Source organism: Xenopus tropicalis, chromosome 6 (assembly GCF_000004195.4).
Source record: "Xenopus tropicalis strain Nigerian chromosome 6, UCB_Xtro_10.0, whole genome shotgun sequence".
In the NCBI taxonomy this organism is placed as follows: Eukaryota; Metazoa; Chordata; class Amphibia; order Anura; family Pipidae; genus Xenopus; species Xenopus tropicalis.
In genome coordinates this window covers 6847964-6866298 of record NC_030682.2, presented here as the reverse complement: position 1 = coordinate 6866298, position 18335 = coordinate 6847964, and the positions used below count along the sequence as shown (strand labels likewise).

The following is an 18335-nucleotide window of genomic DNA, read 5'->3' as shown; positions in this document are numbered from 1 at the left end:
GCACGGACTCCCCGCACCCTCAGCCCAGACTCCCCGCACCCTCAGCACGGACTCCCCGCACCCTCAGCCCGGACTCCCCGCACCCTCAGCTCGGACTCCCCGCACCCTCAGCCCGGACTCCCCGCTCCCTCAGCTCGGACTCCCCGCTCCCTCAGCTCGGACTCCCCGCACCCTCAGCTCGGACTCCCCGCTCCCTCAGCTCGGACTCCCCGCACCCTCAGCCCGGACTCCCCGCACCCTCAGCCCGGACTCCCCGCTCCCTCAGCTCGGACTCCCCGCACCCTCAGCTCGGACTCCCCGCTCCCTCAGCTCGGACTCCCCGCACCCTCAGCCCGGACTCCCCGCACCCTCAGCTCGGACTCCCCGCTCCCTCAGCTCGGACTCCCCGTACCCTCAGCTCGGACTCCCCGCACCCTCAGCCCGGACTCCCCGCACCCTCAGCTCGGACTCCCCGCACCCTCAGCCCGGACTCTCCGCACCCTCAGCTCGGACTCCCCGCTCCCTCAGCTCGGACTCCCCGCACCCTCAGCTCGGACTCCCCGCACCCTCAGCTCGGACTCCCCGCACACTCAGCCCGGACTCCCCGCACCCTCAGCCCGGACTCCCCGCACCCTCATTACGGACTCCCCGCACCCTCATTACGGACTCCCCGCACCCTCAGCACGGACTCCCCGCACCCTCAGCACGGACTCCCCGCACCCTCAGCCCGGACTCCCCGCACCCTCAGCTCGGACTCCCCACACCCTCAGCACGGACTCCCCGCACCCTCAGCACGGACTCCCCGCACCCTCAGCTCAGACTCCCCGCACCCTCAGCCCGGACTCCCCGCACCCTCAGCTCGGACTCCCCGCACCCTCAGCTCGGACTCCCCGCACCCTCAGCTCGGACTCCCCGCACACTCAGCCCGGACTCCCCGCACACTCAGCCCGGACTCCCCGCACCCTCATTACGGACACCCCGCACCCTCAGCTCGGACTCCCCGCACCCTCAGCCCGGACTCCCTGCACCCTTCATTAGCAGGTTATATAGATGCCAATATGGGCCTGACCCTTGGAGTCGATAACATTGCGCTGGGATTGGCTGGAAGCTCCATTTCCCAAGGAATCTCGCCATTTCCCAAAATCCCACGCGGGCGGTCGGGTTCCAGGTGGCGCAGCAGGTTCCTGCGGAACATGAATAATTCGCGGCCCGTTCTGCGCTACTCAGCGGGATTGGGAGAAGACGCCATTTAGTTGATCTGTGCTTGTTATCAGCCCCGGCTCCAGCCGCTCCCGGCACTAACTATCAGCTGTTATGGGAAGCCGCAGCCTGCGCTTGGTCTCACTTTAACTGCCACAGCACAGCTTACAGGCAGCATGCAGGAACTACATCACCCATAATGCATTGCACTGGGCGGTGCCTTTCCATGGGTGCAGCAGGGGATTGTGGGATTGGGAGGAGGCAGGCTGAGGGGAGGCGACTACTGTTAAATTTTATTTGAGTCACAAAGTAGTCAGCCAGATCAGGAGGGGGCAGGGCTTAGGGAACAGGGGCGGGGCTTATGGAACAGAGGGTGGGGCTTAGGGGACAGGGGGTGGGGCTTAGGGAACTGTTCTAAACCATATTATTACATTAATTATCATGAAAAGGCTGCAGGGTGTTTAACTGATGGATTTTGCAGAGCTGCTTGAAATGATGTTTCCTTCAAAAAGCTCAAGTTGTGTTTGGGCGCAGTTCCCCTTTACGCACAAATAAATGCCCTAAAAGTGCCCCAATATGCCATAAAGTTACATACCCACATTAAAATGAAAGTCACTAACTAGGGCTGGGGCTTCTTGCAAAAAGGGTGGGATTTGGGGTAGATTGGGGCGTGGCCAGACAAAGGGGCGTGCATGATGCTGATGTCATCACACAACGTCATCACGTGATCCATCCATCTTGGCCCAAATAATTAAAAAACAAATAAAGACCAATTAAAAGGTGAACCGCCCCTTTAATGCAACTGTCATTTTTATTTGTATTCATTATTGTACTCTGTATTTATCTATAATTACACTGACCCCCTATTTGTTTATTCGCTTATCGCTGGGTACATGAGTAGCGCTGTATCAATACATACATGGCAGAACTACAACTCCCCGCTGCTCAGGACTCAGTAGAGCCACACGTGCCGTATTCCCAGTGGCCCTTCTCTAATTGGCACCATCACAGCAATCTAGGAAAGCGCTAATTATTCCAAGCGGAAATCTCAATGTATAATTAGCGGAGCTATTTTTCCTTAAAGGTGTGCAAACTAGCACTTTAACCCTTCCCTTGCTGCCCACCTTGGGTCACGTGTTCCCAGTCATATAATGGGCCCTGGCAGGGCTGAGGGAGAAGGGGCCGGACTGGCAATCTGTGGCTTCAGGCAAATGCCAGGGGGGCTGTGAGGAGCCATAGTCAGTCGCTATTTATTGGGCTGGGGGGGCTGTTTGTGCCTCTGGGTACTGGGAATGCCAGGGGGGGCTGTAAGGTGCCACAGACAGTCACTATTTATTGGGCTGGGGGGGGGGGCTGTTTGTGCCTCTGGGTACTGGGAATGCCAGGGGACTGTAAGGTGCCACAAACAGTCACTATTTATTGGGCTGGGGGGGCTGTTTGTGCCTCTGGGTACTGGGAATGCCAGGGGGGCTGTAAGGTGCCACAGACAGTCACTATTTATTGGGCTGGGGGGGGGGGCTGTTTGTGCCTCTGGGTACTGGGAATGCCAGGGGGGCTGTAAGGTGCCACAGACAGTCACTATTTATTGGGCCAGTAGGGGGGGCTGTTTGTGCCTCTGGGTACTGGGAATGCCAGGGGGGCTGTAAGGTGCCACAGACAGTCACTATTTATTGGGCTGGGGGGGCTGTTTGTGCCTCTGGGTACTGGGAATGCCGGGGGGGCTGTAAGGTGCCACAGACAGTCACTATTTATTGGGCTGGGGGGGCTGTTTGTGCCTCTGGGTACTGGGAATGCCAGGGGGGCTGTGAGGAGCCATAGTCAGTCGCTATTTATTGGGCCAGTAGGGGGGGCTGTTTGTGCCTCTGGGTACTGGGAATGCCAGGGACTAATTTAAACCCCAGTCTGGGCCTGAAAGGGGATGTTGGAAGGCAATGGCCCCCGTTTGAGCTGGGGTTGCCTGGGGGCTCTTTGTCTCAGTGGCTACTGGGAAGGGCTCATTGTGATTGTGTTGTACCCCCTAATCCATCTGTACCCCCTAATCCAGTATACTCACATACAGCTGTACAGTGCTGCCTATACAAGCAGTGCTATATAAATACAGATATACATACATATACCCAACCAGCCACCAGTGTCCCTAGTTCCACTATAAGTGGCCAACTATGATCCCATGTCCTCCAATCTCACTGGGAGCGAGTGTCCCCCAATCTCACTGGGAGCGAGTGTCCCCCAATCTCACTGGGAGCGAGTGTCCCCCAATCTCACTGGGAGCGAGTGTCCCCCAATCTGACTGGGAGCGAGTGTCCCCCAATCTGACTGGGAGCGAGTGTCCCCCAATCTGACTGGGAGCGAGTGTCCCCCAATCTCACTGGGAGCGAGTGTCCCCAAATCTGACTGGGAGCGAGTGTCCCCCAATCTGACTGGGAGCGAGTGTCTCCAAATCTGACTGGGAGCGAGTGTCCCCCAATCTGACTGGGAGTGAGTGTCCCCCAATCTGACTGGGAGCGAGTGTCCCCCAATCGCACTGGGAGCGAGTGTCCCCCAATCTCACTGGGAGCGAGTGTCCCCCAATCTCACTGGGAGCGAGTGTCCCCCAATCTGACTGGGAGCGAGTGTCCCCCAATCTGACTGGGAGCCAGTGTCCCCCAATCTGACTGGGAGCCAGTGTCCCCCAATCTGACTGGGAGCCAGTGTCCCCCAATCTGACTGGGAGCCAGTGTCCCCCAATCTGACTGGGAGCCAGTGTCCCCCAATCTGACTGGGAGCGAGTGTCCCCCAATCTGACTGGGAGCGAGTGTCCCCCAATCTGACTGGGAGCGAGTGTCCCCCAATCTCACTGGGAGCGAGTGTCCCCCAATCTCACTGGGAGCGAGTGTCCCCCAATCTCACTGGGAGCGAGTGTCCCCCAATCTCACTGGGAGCGAGTGTCCCCCAATCTCACTGGGAGTGAGTGTCACCAATTACACTACACTACAAGTGAATGCTGTAGGTTGGAGGGTTCTGTATTAGAGAGAGAGAGAGAGAGAGACTGCTGTAGGTTGGAGGGTTCTGTATTAGAGAGAGAGAGACTGCTGTAGGTTGGAGGGTTCTATATTAGAGAGAGAGAGACTGCTGTAGGTTGGAGGGTTCTGTATTAGAGAGAGACTGCTGTAGGTTGGAGGGTTCTATATTAGAGAGAGAGAGACTGCTGTAGGTTGGAGGGTTCTGTATTAGAGAGAGAGAGACTGCTGTAGGTTGGAGGGTTCTGTATTAGAGAGAGAGAGACTGCTGTAGGTTGGAGGGTTCTGTATTAGAGAGAGAGAGAGACTGCTGTAGGTTGGAGGGTTCTGTATTAGAGAGAGAGAGACTGCTGTAGGTTGGAGGGTTCTGTATTAGAGAGAGAGAGACTGCTGTAGGTTGGAGGGTATTAGAGAGTGGGCCAGATCAGTATGAGAGTGCCAGGCATTGGGTGTTAGAGTCCCAGCCTGGTGCTGAGGGTGAGTGGGTCAGAACCTGCTTTGGGCTGAATACTCACGAGTTGAAGTGATTGGCCAGGGTGCCCACCAGTTCCCCCAGGCGGCTCTCATTGGCCGGCTCCATCTTGTGTAGGCAGAAGGCCATATCCTCATGCTTCCGGGTGTGTAGCACCGCCAGCTGGTCCCGCCCCCCGGTGATGCTCAGCCCCGTCACCTGCATTTGGGAATAAGACAGGGGGGCTATGAGTACAGGCCCTGCTCCTATACACAAGCTTGGCCTGCCTATACCTGTAATGGACTACGACTCCCAGAATCCCCAGCCAACTAAAACTGAGGAATCTATGAGTGGGCCCCTCCTGTAGGCAAGTGATGGGGCCCTTTAGCCAAACCAGTGTCCCCTTTGTCCCCAATATAAACCTGCAAGTAGGGAGCAGGGACTGCTGGGAAATGATAAACGCTCTGTATGGGGCTCATTCTTCCTTTGGTTGCCAAGGGGTTTAATGCATTTCCCACGGATATGTCAGCTCTTGCGCCCCCCTCGCTCCTAGGAATCACTGACTTACCGCGTTGCTGCGAGACCCACGCGCCATTAAGGTTTTATCTGTATTTAATGCGCCACAAGGGCCCCATGAGCCCCAATTAACAGCGCCAAGGGTAAGCGCGCCTCAGATTGGATTTGCTGGGAAGGTAACGATGCTAGAGGCTATTATCCCACTGCTACTATAGGCACCATCTCTCCCTACTATACCTGCTATCCCACAGCCCCAGTCCCTTCCCAGAGGCTATTATCCCCCCACTGCTACTATAGGCACCATCTCTCCCTACTATACCTGCTATCCCACAGCCCCAGTCCCTTCCCAGAGACTATTATCCCCCCACTGCTACTATAGGCACCATCTCTCCCTACTATACCTGCTATCCCCACAGCCCCAGTCCCTTCCCAGAGGCTATTATCCTCCCACTGCTACTATAGGCACCATCTCTCCCTACTATACCTGCTATCCCACAGCCCCAGTCCCTTCCCAGAGGCTATTATCCCCCCACTGCTACTATAGGCACCATCTCTCCCTACTATACCTGCTATCCCACAGCCCCAGTCCCTTCCCAGAGACTATTATCCCCCCACTGCTACTATAGGCACCATCTCTCCCTACTATACCTGCTATCCCACAGCCCCAGTCCCTTCCCAGAGGCTATTATCCCACTGCTACTATAGGCACCATCTCTCCCTACTATACCTGCTATCCCACAGCCCCAGTCCCTTCCCAGAGGCTATTATCCCCCCACTGCTACTATAGGGCACCATCTCTCCCTACTATACCTGCTATCCCACAGCCCCAGTCCCTTCCCAGAGGCTATTATCCCACTGCTACTATAGGCACCATCTCTCCCTACTATACCTGCTATCCCACAGCCCGAGTCCCTTCCCAGAGGCTATTATCCCCCCACTGCTACTATAGGCACCATCTCTCCCTACTATACCTGCTATCCCACAGCCCCAGTCCCTTCCCAGAGGCTATTATCCCCCCACTGCTACTATAGGCACCATCTCTCCCTACTATACCTGCTATCCCACAGCCCCCAGTCCCTTCCCAGAGGCTATTATCCCCCCCCCACTGCTACTATAGGCACCATCTCTCCCTACTATACCTGCTATCCCACAGCCCCAGTCCCTTCCCAGAGGCTATTATCCCCCCACTGCTACTATAGGCACCATCTCTCCCTACTATACCTGCTATCCCACAGCCCCAGTCCCTTCCCAGAGGCTATTATCCCCCCACTGCTACTATAGGCACCATCTCTCCCTACTATACCTGCTATCCCACAGCCCCAGTCCCTTCCCAGAGGCTATTATCCCCCCACTGCTACTATAGGCACCATCTCTCCCTACTATACCTGCTATCCCACAGCCCCAGTCCCTTCCTAGAGGCTATTATCCCCCCACTGCTACTATAGGCACCATCTCTCCCTACTATACCTGCTATCCCACAGCCCCAGTCCCTTCCCAGAGGCTATTATCCCACTGCTACTATAGGCACCATCTCTCCCACAGCCCCAGTCCCTTCCCAGAGGCTATTATCCCCCACTGCTACTATAGGCACCATCTCTCCCTACTATACCTGCTATCCCACAGCCCCAGTCCCTTCCCAGAAGCTATTATCCCCCACTGCTACTATAGGCACCATCTCTCCCTACTATACCTGCTATCCCACAGCCACACCCCCTTCTCAGAGGCCATTTTCTCATTGCTGTTGCTAGTGAGTGGAGGTGCTTTGAGTGTTCTGTGGTTCTGTGACTTTCTCCCAGGCCCAGCTGGGTCTGGGGGTTAGTTTTGTGGGTGCTTTTTTCTTTGTGTTTTTGGTGCTTTCCCTACTCAATGGGGAAGAAGGCAATAAAACCTTTTAGCCGGGTAGTGAAGACCCGTTTGGGCAGCAGCAAGAGGGCTGCCGGATCAAACATTGTGGTGACTGTGGAGCGCGCTGCAAAGGGCAATGTTTCCTGCTCTATTAAAGGAAAGAATAAGAAAAGTAAAAGTTGTTCCCAAAGCGGCATTGAGAGTGACTCTGACTCTGTGGAAATGGACGCCGGTGTTGGAGTAACTGCAGGGAGCTGCGGAGCTACAACAGAGGCAAACCAGGAGATGAGAGCAGAGTCTGATGGCTGCAAAATGGCTGCTGGCAGTGAGGAGCTTGGAAGCCATGTGGCAATGGTGGTTGCAGAAAATGCTCTGACCAACCAGGAAATGGCTGCTGCCAGTGAGGAATATGGAAGCCGTGTGGCCCTGGAGGTTGCAGAGAGCGCTCTGAGTGACCAGGAGATGGCTGCTGCCTGTGAGGAGCATGGAAACCGTGTGGCCCAGGACAGTGAGCAGGTAATGGCTGCCGACCCCCTGGGGAAGGCAGGGGAAGGGCACAAAGTTACTGAGACTGTAATACAGTATGACACTATCATTAATGCTTTGAAAGAACTGAGGTGTTTAGAGGAGAAACAAGGCAAATTAAATAAAGACATTGACAGGCTTATAAAAAATCTGAAGTTGGCAAGAGGAGAGAGGAGAACTCTGTATATCAGGGAGTTGGCTTTCCACAATAAGGAGCTGGAAGACACTGAGACTTACATTAAAGACATTCTGGCTGTTATAGAGCCATGGAAGGAGCTGTATGGCAACAAGCAGAGATTTGAACAAATGAAAGAAGGCAATATGACTGCTGAGAGACTGCTAAAAGTTGCAGAACTGCTCAAAGAGACTGAGGTTTCAAAAACTCTTACTCAATGTAGTGTTGCTACTGATATTGTACAAAGTAACGGTATTTCCAATGCTGATAGTGTGCGTGCAGCTGCCATGAGTGGGGTGAGTGCTGGGGGCAGTGTGGGGCAAGCGGCTGGGGGCAATGCAATGTGTGTGAGTGAGGGGGGTGGGGCAGTGAGTGCTGAGGCAGCTGAGGTGCAAGCGGCTGAGAGTGGTGCAGCTGAGGTGCAGGTGATTGCAGGTAATGCAACGTGTGTGACTGAGGGAGCTGGGAGAGGTGGGAGAGGTGGGAGAGGTGGGGGAGGGGAAGTAAAAAATGTCGTTTATTCTGCTGGGGAAAGCAATGTGCATGGGGGGACTGAGAGTGTTGCTGGGGCTGCGGGGGGCAGTGTTTGGGAGGGAAGGAGATTCTTTGCACGTGAGCAGGATGAGGAGTTTGATGATGAGTTTGATAAGAGGAAGAATGTGGTGAAAATTAAGTGGGAGAAAGAGAGGGAGGATTTCCCGGGGCGCAGGTTTGTGGGCAGAAACATTATTAAACAGTTGCTGGGTTTTACCCCACAGGATGTTTATGCCTTGCTGAGTGTCACAGACACAGAGTTTGATTTAAGCTATAAGTTATCCCAAGGGTTAGAGGAGTTCTGGAGGCGGTACCATCCAAGTAAAGGGGCCAAGGAGTGGGAGGGGTTTAGGGTAATCCCTGTGTCCAAACCCGAAACCAAACTGGTTACCATTATCATGAAGAGAGAGACAGTGCATGAGCAGGACATCCTCATATGGCTCCGGCGCCAGTGCACTGTCCTATCCCCCCTGGAGCCGGTGTTTGATGAGGAGGGATTCTGGGTAGGGGGGTATAAAGTCCAAGTAAAATTGCATGTGGATCAGAATGTTCAGAAACATCTCCCAAATTCCTTTTTCATTGGGAAAGCAAGGGGTGTCTGTTTCTATGTGGGCCAGCCCAGGCTATGCTATAAATGTGGGTCCAACAGGCATTATGCTGTAAAGTGCAACATACAGAAATGTGCTTTGTGTGGGGAGACTGGGCACCCAAGCAAGGAGTGTGTAAAGGCCATAAAGTGTAACCTGTGTATGCAATCCGGCCATGCTTATAGGGCCTGCCCCGACGCCTGGCGCAACATTAGGAAGGCTTGTCCAAATTTGGAAGAAATAATGAGTACCCCAATGCCAGGGGAGAACATGCCACAGACTGAGGGAGGGGGAAGGAGAGGGCAGGTGGGGGAAAAGAGACAGACAGGGGGCGCCCAACAGAGGTGAGAGAGAAAGAGGCAGAGAAAGAGGGCAGGAAGAGTGAAAGGGGGAGGAATAAGGGGAATAAAAAGGCAAAGGTACAGGCATCCCAAGGGGGGAGGATGGTTGGATAGTGGTGGGCAATAAATCAAAGGAAGTTAAGGAAGATCAGTGCCCAGGTGTAATGACCCTCCCAACTGAAAATAGATTTGTTTTGCCAGGAGGGAAGTCGTGGGGGGATTTGGCAGAAGAACAGGCAGAGTTGGAGAGAATGGAGGAGGAGGAAGAGAGGGAGAAAAGAAAAAGTCTCTCTTCTGATATCATCTCCAGCAGAAAAAAGAGCAAGAGGGAAGGGGCTTTTCAGTCTCAGGGGGCAGATTTGGAGTCACTGGAGGAAGGGGAGTTGGAAGAAGAAAGCGGGATGGAGAGTCAGGAGACAGGTATAAGGATACAGGTAAAAAGATCAGGTGGGAAAAGTTCTGATACGTCTCTAAACAAGAAACATAAAGATGCCTCTTGATATACATTTTATAACCATGAATGTTTGCAGCATTAAGAACAGAAAGACTCGCTTTATGGCTTTTGATTTCCTAGAGTCAGTGGCTGCAGATATTATCTTTCTGCAAGAGACTAGACTGACCTCTATCCAAGAGATAAGGGAGGCTAAAAGGGATTGGAAAGGGGGGTTTTCTTTTTGGTCGGTGGCTACTGAGCCAGCTGGTGGGGTTGGTATCCTCTTTAAAGGGGGTAGAAAAATTGAGGTAAAGAAGGTAGTAGACATATGGCTGGGAAGGTGTCTGATGCTGGATGTGCAGATTGATGGGTCCCTGTTGAGGTTGATAAATGTATATGGGCCCCAGACAATCTCAGAGAGGAGGAAATTATTATCAGAAATTAAGCAGTTCTTATACACATCTGCTCCTGTGATTCTAGCTGGGGACTTTAATCAGGTTCTCAGGGATGTGGACAGAACGGGAAGGTATAAAAAATATGAGAGCCAGTTTCTGGTGAATTTGGTGGAAGAGACCGGCCTTATAGACATCGCTACAGCCCATGGGAGGAAGGGGAAGCACACTTATTATTGTGGTGGGAGAAGCAGCAGAATTGATTTGGTTTTTGTTAAGAAAGGGGAGATTTTCTCAGAGATCAAGGAAACAGCAGTAGAATTTTCTGATCATTTAGCCCTGTCATTTTGTTATGGTTCTGTAGGAAAACCCAGATTTGGGAGGGGACTGTGGAGATTGGGGGCAGGTTCCCTAGAGGATGCAGAGGTAGGGAAATCCTTTGAGCGTTTATTGCAGAGGGAAGTCACAAAGGTAGATTTTTTCGGCTCACTATCAGAATGGTGGGATGCTACCAAGGATTCTTTTAGAACCTTTTTCAAGTCTGTCTCTTTTAAGAAAGGGAGGGAAAGAGAGCAAAAGTGCTGGTCCTTGAGAAGGAAGCTTGAGGTCTGTGTTTCGGAGGGAGAGGTGGGGGAAAAAGTGAACCGGCTCAAGTATCTGTTAAGACAGCAGCAGTATAGCCGCTACAAGTCCTTGGTTTTGGAAAGGGATTATGGGGTGTCCAACTCTCCAGACCCTTACCAAAACTGTAAGGAGACAGTTAAGAGAAAATTGGTGGAAGGTCTGTATGACTCCCAGGGTCACTTACAGAGTACTAGGGAGGGGATTCTGGGAGTTGTAAGATCATACTATGCTGAGCTTTTCAGAAAAAAAGCTTTGGATAGGGGAAAGATGCAAGCCTTCCTAGAGGCGACCCCAGGCCCTAACATTGAGAATTTGGACTTTTCCCCTTTGGTGAAGGAAATAACAGAGGAGGAGGTTTTGCAGGCCATTGACAAGCAGCAGAAGAAGAAGGCTCCTGGGCCGGATGGTTTAACAGCTGAGTTCTATAAAACTTTTAAGGTGAAGTTGGCACCAATTCTGGTGGAGGTGTTTAATGAGAGTTTAGTGAATGGGAGCCTTCCTTCTTCTATGCAGAACTCCTCGTTGATTCTGTTGTCAAAGGGGAAGGATTCGAGACACATTGAGAATTGGAGGCCTATTGCACTTCTCAACTGCGATAGGAAGCTTCTTGCAAGGATTTTTTCTGTAAGGCTGGGTAAGTTTGCTGGGCTTCTTTTGTCATCTTCTCAGTTCTGCTCGGTGGAGGGACGTGACATCTATGGGGCACTTCTACTTCTCAGGGAAACTTTGGAAAGGTGTAAACTAAATAAATGGGGAAGGTACTTTCTCTCATTAGATCAGGCTAAAGCTTTTGATAAAGTCGATCACGAATACCTATGGGCTACTTTGCAAAAGTACCACATCCCGGGTCAGTTTATTGAATGGTTAAGAGTTTTGTATGGAGGGGCAAAGAGCTTCCCTTTAATTAATGGTTGGCAGGGTGAAGACTTTGAAGTGCAGGCTGGGGTGAGACAGGGATGCCCACTTAGCCCACTCTTATACATATTTGCTCTGGATCCTTTTTTAAGGGGTTTGCAGAGTTGTGGTTTGGAGGGTGTTCCGTTTCCCATGGGTCAGTCTTTTAAGTCGGTAGCCTACGCGGATGATGTGACTTTGGTTCTGTCTTATCCAGAGGAGGAGTCGCTGGTGTCGGAGCACATCAAAAGTTATTCAGAGGCCTCTGGGTCTCTAGTCAACCAGGAAAAATCGGAAGCTCTTTGGGTTTTAGAAGGGAGACCAAGTTTTAATCTTGAGAATTTTCCCGTAGCCCCAGAGCAGGTTAGAATTCTGGGTATCAAATTTGGGAGAGGAGATAATGCTCAGGTAAATTGGGAAGAAAAGTTGGATGTTGGTATTGCAAAGGTTCAGCGATGGAAGGCATGGAAGCTGACCTATAGGGAAAGGATCGACATTATTAAAGCTTATCTGATTCCTTTGTTTCTCTTTGTTTCCTATGTCTTCTTATTGCCAGAAGCTCTCTATGTCCGGATCCAGAGCCTGTTCTTCCAGATGCTATGGGGGAGCAGGATCAATCCTGTAAAAAGGGGTGTGACCTTCCTGCAGAGAAAAAAGGGTGGGTTGGACATGTTATGTCCAGTGGGGTTCTTTTGTGTCATTTTCCTGAAATATAATTTTAGGAATTTGATGCAAGAAAAGAAATTGCTGTGGGAAGTCAGTGTTAAGGACTGGGTATCGCCATTTATCAAGGACTGGTTACTTGGGGACAGAGTGAAGGAGGTTCGAGTGAGAGGAGGCAGCATCCCATCATTTCTGAGCCAGGCAGTTAAGCTTCTGCGGAAATGGAGCATTGAAAAGCAGGAGTTATTTTCCTTCTCTAGGAAAAGTATTTATTTACGGGTTTTAGATTTTTTCTTTTGTACCCCCCCAATAGTGCAGGACTGTGTGAGTAGGATCATGGAGGAGAGTTTAAGCTTTCTGAATAGCAAGAGAATTCCGAAAAAATTTTGGGATAATGCTTGGCTGTCCTTTCATGGGAAGCTATTTGTAAGGGGAAACCTTAAGTATCGAAGTGTTGATAACAGGGCATGTCCTTGGGGTTGTGGGACAGAGGAGTCACAGGAGCATTTTCTAATTGAGTGTCCTGTCTCACAATCTCTGAGATGTCTACTGGCGAGACTGTTACACCTACAGATGCTTAGAGACCTCAACTATTCTGAGTTTGCCTATGGGGTGGTGGGTGCTGGGAGGGAGAATGGCACGGACAAAGAAACATTGTATATAATCATTATGGTGATAAGGTATCATCTCTGGCATATGAGATGCAAATGGACATTTGGACAAACGAAAGATCCTGCAGAACATGTTGCAAAAGTGATTGTAAATGAACTAATTCTTATTAAGACAATGGAAATTGAGAAATCTGTGGGAAATAAGATGCTTTGGAGAAATGTTCACTTTGTTTTTTGATGTGATATTGTTTATTATATATTTCTGTTTGATTGAAATGTAATTGTATTTCTGTTGTAACTGTTTCATATATTTTAATAAAATTCTCTCCCTACTATACCTGCTATCCCACAGCCCCAGTCCCTTCCTAGAGGCTATTATCCCCCCACTGCTACTATAGGCACCATCTCTCCCTACTATACCTGCTATCCCACAGCCCCAGTCCCTTCCCAGAGGCTATTATCCCCCACTGCTACTATAGGCACCATCTCTCCCTACTATACCTGCTATCCCACAGCCCCAGTCCCTTCCCAGAGGCTATTATCCCACTGCTACTATAGGCACCATCTCTCCCTACTATACCTGCTATCCCACAGCCCCAGTCCCTTCCCAGAGGCTATTATCCCACTGCTACTATAGGCACCATCTCTCCCTACTATACCTGCTATCCCACAGCCCCAGTCCCTTCCCAGAGGCTATTATCCCCCCACTGCTACTATAGGCACCATCTCTCCCTACTATACCTGCTATCCACAGCCCCAGTCCCTTCCCAGAGGCTATTATCCCCCCACTGCTACTATAGGCACCATCTCTCCCTACTATACCTGCTATCCCACAGCCCCAGTCCCTTCCCAGAGGCTATTATCCCCCACTGCTACTATAGGCACCATCTCTCCCTACTATACCTGCTATCCCACAGCCCCAGTCCCTTCCCAGAGGCTATTATCCCCCCACTGCTACTATAGGCACCATCTCTCCCTACTATACCTGCTATCCCACAGCCCCAGTCCCTTCCCAGAGGCTATTATCCCCCCACTGCTACTATAGGCACCATCTCTCCCTACTATACCTGCTATCCCACAGCCCCAGTCCCTTCCCAGAGGCTATTATCCCCCCACTGCTACTATAGGCACCATCTCTCCCTACTATACCTGCTATCCCACAGCCCCAGTCCCTTCCCAGAGGCTATTATCCCCCAACTGCTACTATAGGCACCATCTCTCCCTACTATACCTGCTATCCCACAGCCCCAGTCCCTTCCCAGAGGCTATTATCCCCCAACTGCTACTATAGGCACCATCTCTCCCTACTATACCTGCTATCCCACAGCCCCAGTCCCTTCCCAGAGGCTATTATCCCCCCACTGCTACTATAGGCACCATCTCTCCCTACTATACCCCCTTACCACTATATTATATATATAACATATATTTATATGACAGAATGTGCAGTTTCTCAGTCTCGGCCCAGCAAACCCTGATAAATAAATGATAATAGCCATTTTAATGAATTGGCTGCAGCCAACATGCACTCGGGGAAATGTCTCTGATGCGATCCCCCCGCCCTTTTCTCAGAATCCCTGTTGTCATGGTAACTAGGTTGGAATTTAATTGAAAAAAAGAAAAAAAAAGAAAAGAAATCCTTACTGCTGGCTGACTAAGTTCAGACTTGGCTGAGGATGTGGCAGGGGGTTCTGTTCTGTTATTTATGTTGGGGGGCAATATGGGGGGACCAAAGGGGCCACGTGGCCCCCACAGCAACACTGAGCATTGGTTACAAGAAACTCACCCGCACTGAACTACATCTCCCATCATGCTCAGCCAGGCTTTCCACATATAAACAATATAATCGGCTTTCTGATTGGACAGAATGACTGGCGTCCATGTTCAGTAGCCAAGCTGGCAAGGGGACTTTGAGAAGGGCAGTGGCCATGGAGATCAATTCTGAAGGGGGGGGGAAGAAGGGGTATTTGGGGTGGGGCAGAAGGGGAGACGCAGGAGGAGGGGCATGACTGAGAGGTTATATAACAGGAGCAGTCACTTAACTGCTGTTTTTTTTCCTGTAAAATCACTAAAATGGCTAATGGATGTGGGTGACGCAGGGAGGACGCGGATCCCACGCGCCGCGCATCGTGCAGTAACCGTGCCAGTAACAACTCCATCTATTAAACATGACATTCGTTTGTGAATCACAGAACAAGTCATTCTTTCTGCCCCCCCCCCCCAGTTCTAGGAACGCTAAGGGCCCGGAGTAATTGCCAGCTGATATAATGAAATCCTCATGAAGCCACTTAGCCTGGTAACATGTCCCTATGTATGAACAGGGAAATAATCAGCATTTATATTCATTGCAGTTGTACATACGGGTGGGAGCTGCCATGTGGTGTTGGCTGTGTAGGGGTATAGCCTACGGTGGGCACTAGAGCGCGCAAAGGCCCATTACAACACAAGCTTAGTGCAAGGTGAGAATGTGTTAAACATTTTCCCTCATACGAATGTATTATTGTGCATTGAATTCCAATTTTCACCCCTTTGGTTTCTGGGGGGTTGCCAGGTAATAAGGCACTATGCCAGGCCGAGCAGATACCAGTTCCTGCACTACTGTACCACTAATCTGCCAACCCAACTGAGATGTGCCCTCCGCTGCCCCACACACAATCATTTACTGAAACAGATCTAACAAGATGGAGACAGTAGGGCAAGATGGAGACAGTAGGGCAAGATGGAGACAGTAGGGCAAGATGGAGACAGTAGGGCAAGATGGAGACAGTAGGGCAAGATGGGGACAGTAGGGCAAGATGGAGACAGTAGGGCAGGATGGAGACAGTAGGGCAGGATGGGACAGTAGGGCAGGATGAAGACAGTAGGGCAAGATGGAGACAGTAGGGCAAGATGGAGACAGTAGGGCAAGATGGAGACAGTAGGACAAGATGGAGACAGTAGGGCAGGAAGGAGACAGTAGGGCAAGATGGAGACAGTAGGACAAGATGGGGGACAGTAGGACAAGATGGAGACAGTAGGGCAAGATGGAGACAGTAGGGCAAGATGGAGACAGTAGGGCAAGATGGGGACAGTAGGGCAAGATGGAGACAGTAGGGCAAGATGGAGACAGTAGGGCAAGATGGGGACAGTAGGGCAAGATGGGGACAGTAGGGCAAGATGGGGACAGTAGGGCAAGATGGAGGCAGTAGGGCAAGATGGAGACAGTAGGGCAAGATGGAGACAGTAGGGCAGGATGGAGACAGTAGGGCAAGATGGAGACAGTAGGGCAAGATGGAGACAGTAGGGCAAGATGGAGACAGTAGGGCAAGATGGGAACAGTAGGGCAAGATGGAGACAGTAGGGCAAGATGGAGACAGTAGGGCAAGATGGAGACAGTAGGGCAGGAAGGAGACAGTAGGGCAAGATGGAGACAGTAGGGCAAGATGGGGACAGTAGGGCAAGATGGGGACAGTAGGGCAAGATGGAGACAGTAGGGCAAGATGGAGACAGTAGGGCAAGATGGGGACAGTAGGGCAAGATGGAGACAGTAGGGCAAGATGGAGACAGTAGGGCAAGATGGAAACAGTAGGGCAGGATGGAGACAGTAGGGCAAGATGGAGACAGTAGGGCAAGATGGAGACAGTAGGGCAAGATGGAGACAGTAGGGCAAGATGGGGAGAGTAGGGCAAGATGGGGAGAGTAGGGCAAGATGGAGACAGTAGGGCAAGATGGAGACAGTAGGGCAAGATGGAGACAGTAGGGCAGGATGGGGACAGTAGGGCAGGATGGGGACAGTAGGGCAAGATGAAGACAGTAGGGCAAGATGGAGACAGTAGGGCAAGATGGAGACAGTAGGGCAGGAAGGAGACAGTAGGGCAAGATGGAGACAGTAGGACAAGATGGGGACAGTAGGACAAGATGGAGACAGTAGGGCAAGATGGAGACAGTAGGGCAAGATGGAGACAGTAGGGCAAGATGGAGACAGTAGGGCAAGATGGAGACAGTAGGGCAGGAAGGAGACAGTAGGGCAAGATGGAGACAGTAGGACAAGATGGGGACAGTAGGACAAGATGGAGACAGTAGGGCAAGATGGAGACAGTAGGGCAAGATGGAGACAGTAGGGCAAGATGGGGACAGTAGGGCAAGATGGTAAGTCCTTCGTAGATACTGTCTGTTCTGCGTTAGCTCGGACCCCATGTGGGAGCCTTCGCCCCCCGGGGCTATAATTAGAGCGCAGGGGTCCGTACGGGCGGTGGGAGTCTCTTATAGATAATAACCGGGGGAATGAATTATATACGGAATTATGGAGGGAATTACAAGACAATAAATTCCCCGTGTGAGGCAGCTGCCGGCACCCACAGCTTTGTATTCCCTTTAATCTCATCCAGGCGGAGAATTTCCGAGAGTTTGCACTTTATTGCTTTACTGTAAATAGCCGTGACTTGCTCCGTCCCCCCTAATCCCCCCCCCCACTGCGCCCCTCTTATAAATCACTTACTGGGAACAATAGCAGCTATAATGGGAATAATAATTCAGGCGTATTCATATTAAATGAATAGAGGCAATATAAAGGGAAGGCGGGGGCACTAACACCAAGAAAGGGAATGAGCAGCTCCCAGTTTAATAGCTACCAATACGGCATCCAAGCTATTTTAAAGGGAAACTACACCCCCAGAATGAATACGTAACCAACAGACAGTTTATTTTATGTAAGTGGCCTATTAAAGAATCTCCCCAAACTGGAATATATATATCAGTAAATATTGCCCTTTTACATCCTTTCCCTTGAGCCGCCATTTAGTGATGGGCTGTGTGCTCCCTCAGAGATCAGCTGACAGGAAGTGATGCAGCTCTAACTGTAACAGGAAGTAGTGTGGGAGCAAAACGCAGAACTCTGCCCATTCATTGGCTGATGGGGCCTAGCATGTATGTGTGCCTTGGCTTGTTTGTGTGCACTGTGACTCCTATGATCCCAGGGGGCGGCCCTTAGTACCTAAAATGGCAGTTTCCTATTTAGGATTACCCAATGGCACATACTGCTAAAGTATATTTATATGAAAACGGTTTATTTAGATGAAGCAGGGTTTTTTCAGTCCTAAATACAAACATCATTATTCAGGAAACATATAGGCACAATCTGGGGATTAATCATCAAATATCTATAAAACCAGGGTTGGACTGGGGGGTGCAGGTGCCCCCGCCGGCCACATCCCCTAAGCCCCCCCTGCAGGGTCCCCCACCCGTAAATTTAACGCGTCAGGGGAGGAAAGGTTGGGCAGAGGGAGAACCGGCAAGCGTCGGGTTTGGGCTGCCTGGGCCCACTGGGTTTTTTCCCAGTATCCCAGTTCGACCCTGTATAAAACCCACAGGCTGCAGGGCACATAAGTAACCAGTTCATATGTCTAAAGAGATTCCGTTCAAACTGAGCATGTGCAGTGCCTCAGGCACCATTACGCCTAATCCTTTCATTGGGCTGTATGGGATCAGAGAACCCTTTCCCCGGTGACACCATTTAGCCCAGTTAGAGGCTGGCAGGGTCGAACTGGGCCGTCAGGACACCAGGAAAAAACCCGGTGGGCCCCAGCGG

At 51.3% G+C, this 18335-nt stretch overlaps 1 protein-coding gene across 1 annotated transcript in view; it reads right to left on the bottom strand.

Moving 5' to 3' along the window:
• Positions 1 to 18335, bottom strand: part of LOC101733172 (unconventional myosin-Ig) — a 91816-nt gene that overhangs the window by 14424 nt on the left and 59057 nt on the right. Inside the window, exon 21 of the mRNA XM_031904048.1 lies at positions 4694 to 4848. Coding sequence (XP_031759908.1) covers positions 4694 to 4848 — 155 coding nt within the window. The remainder of the gene's footprint in view (positions 1 to 4693; positions 4849 to 18335) is intronic.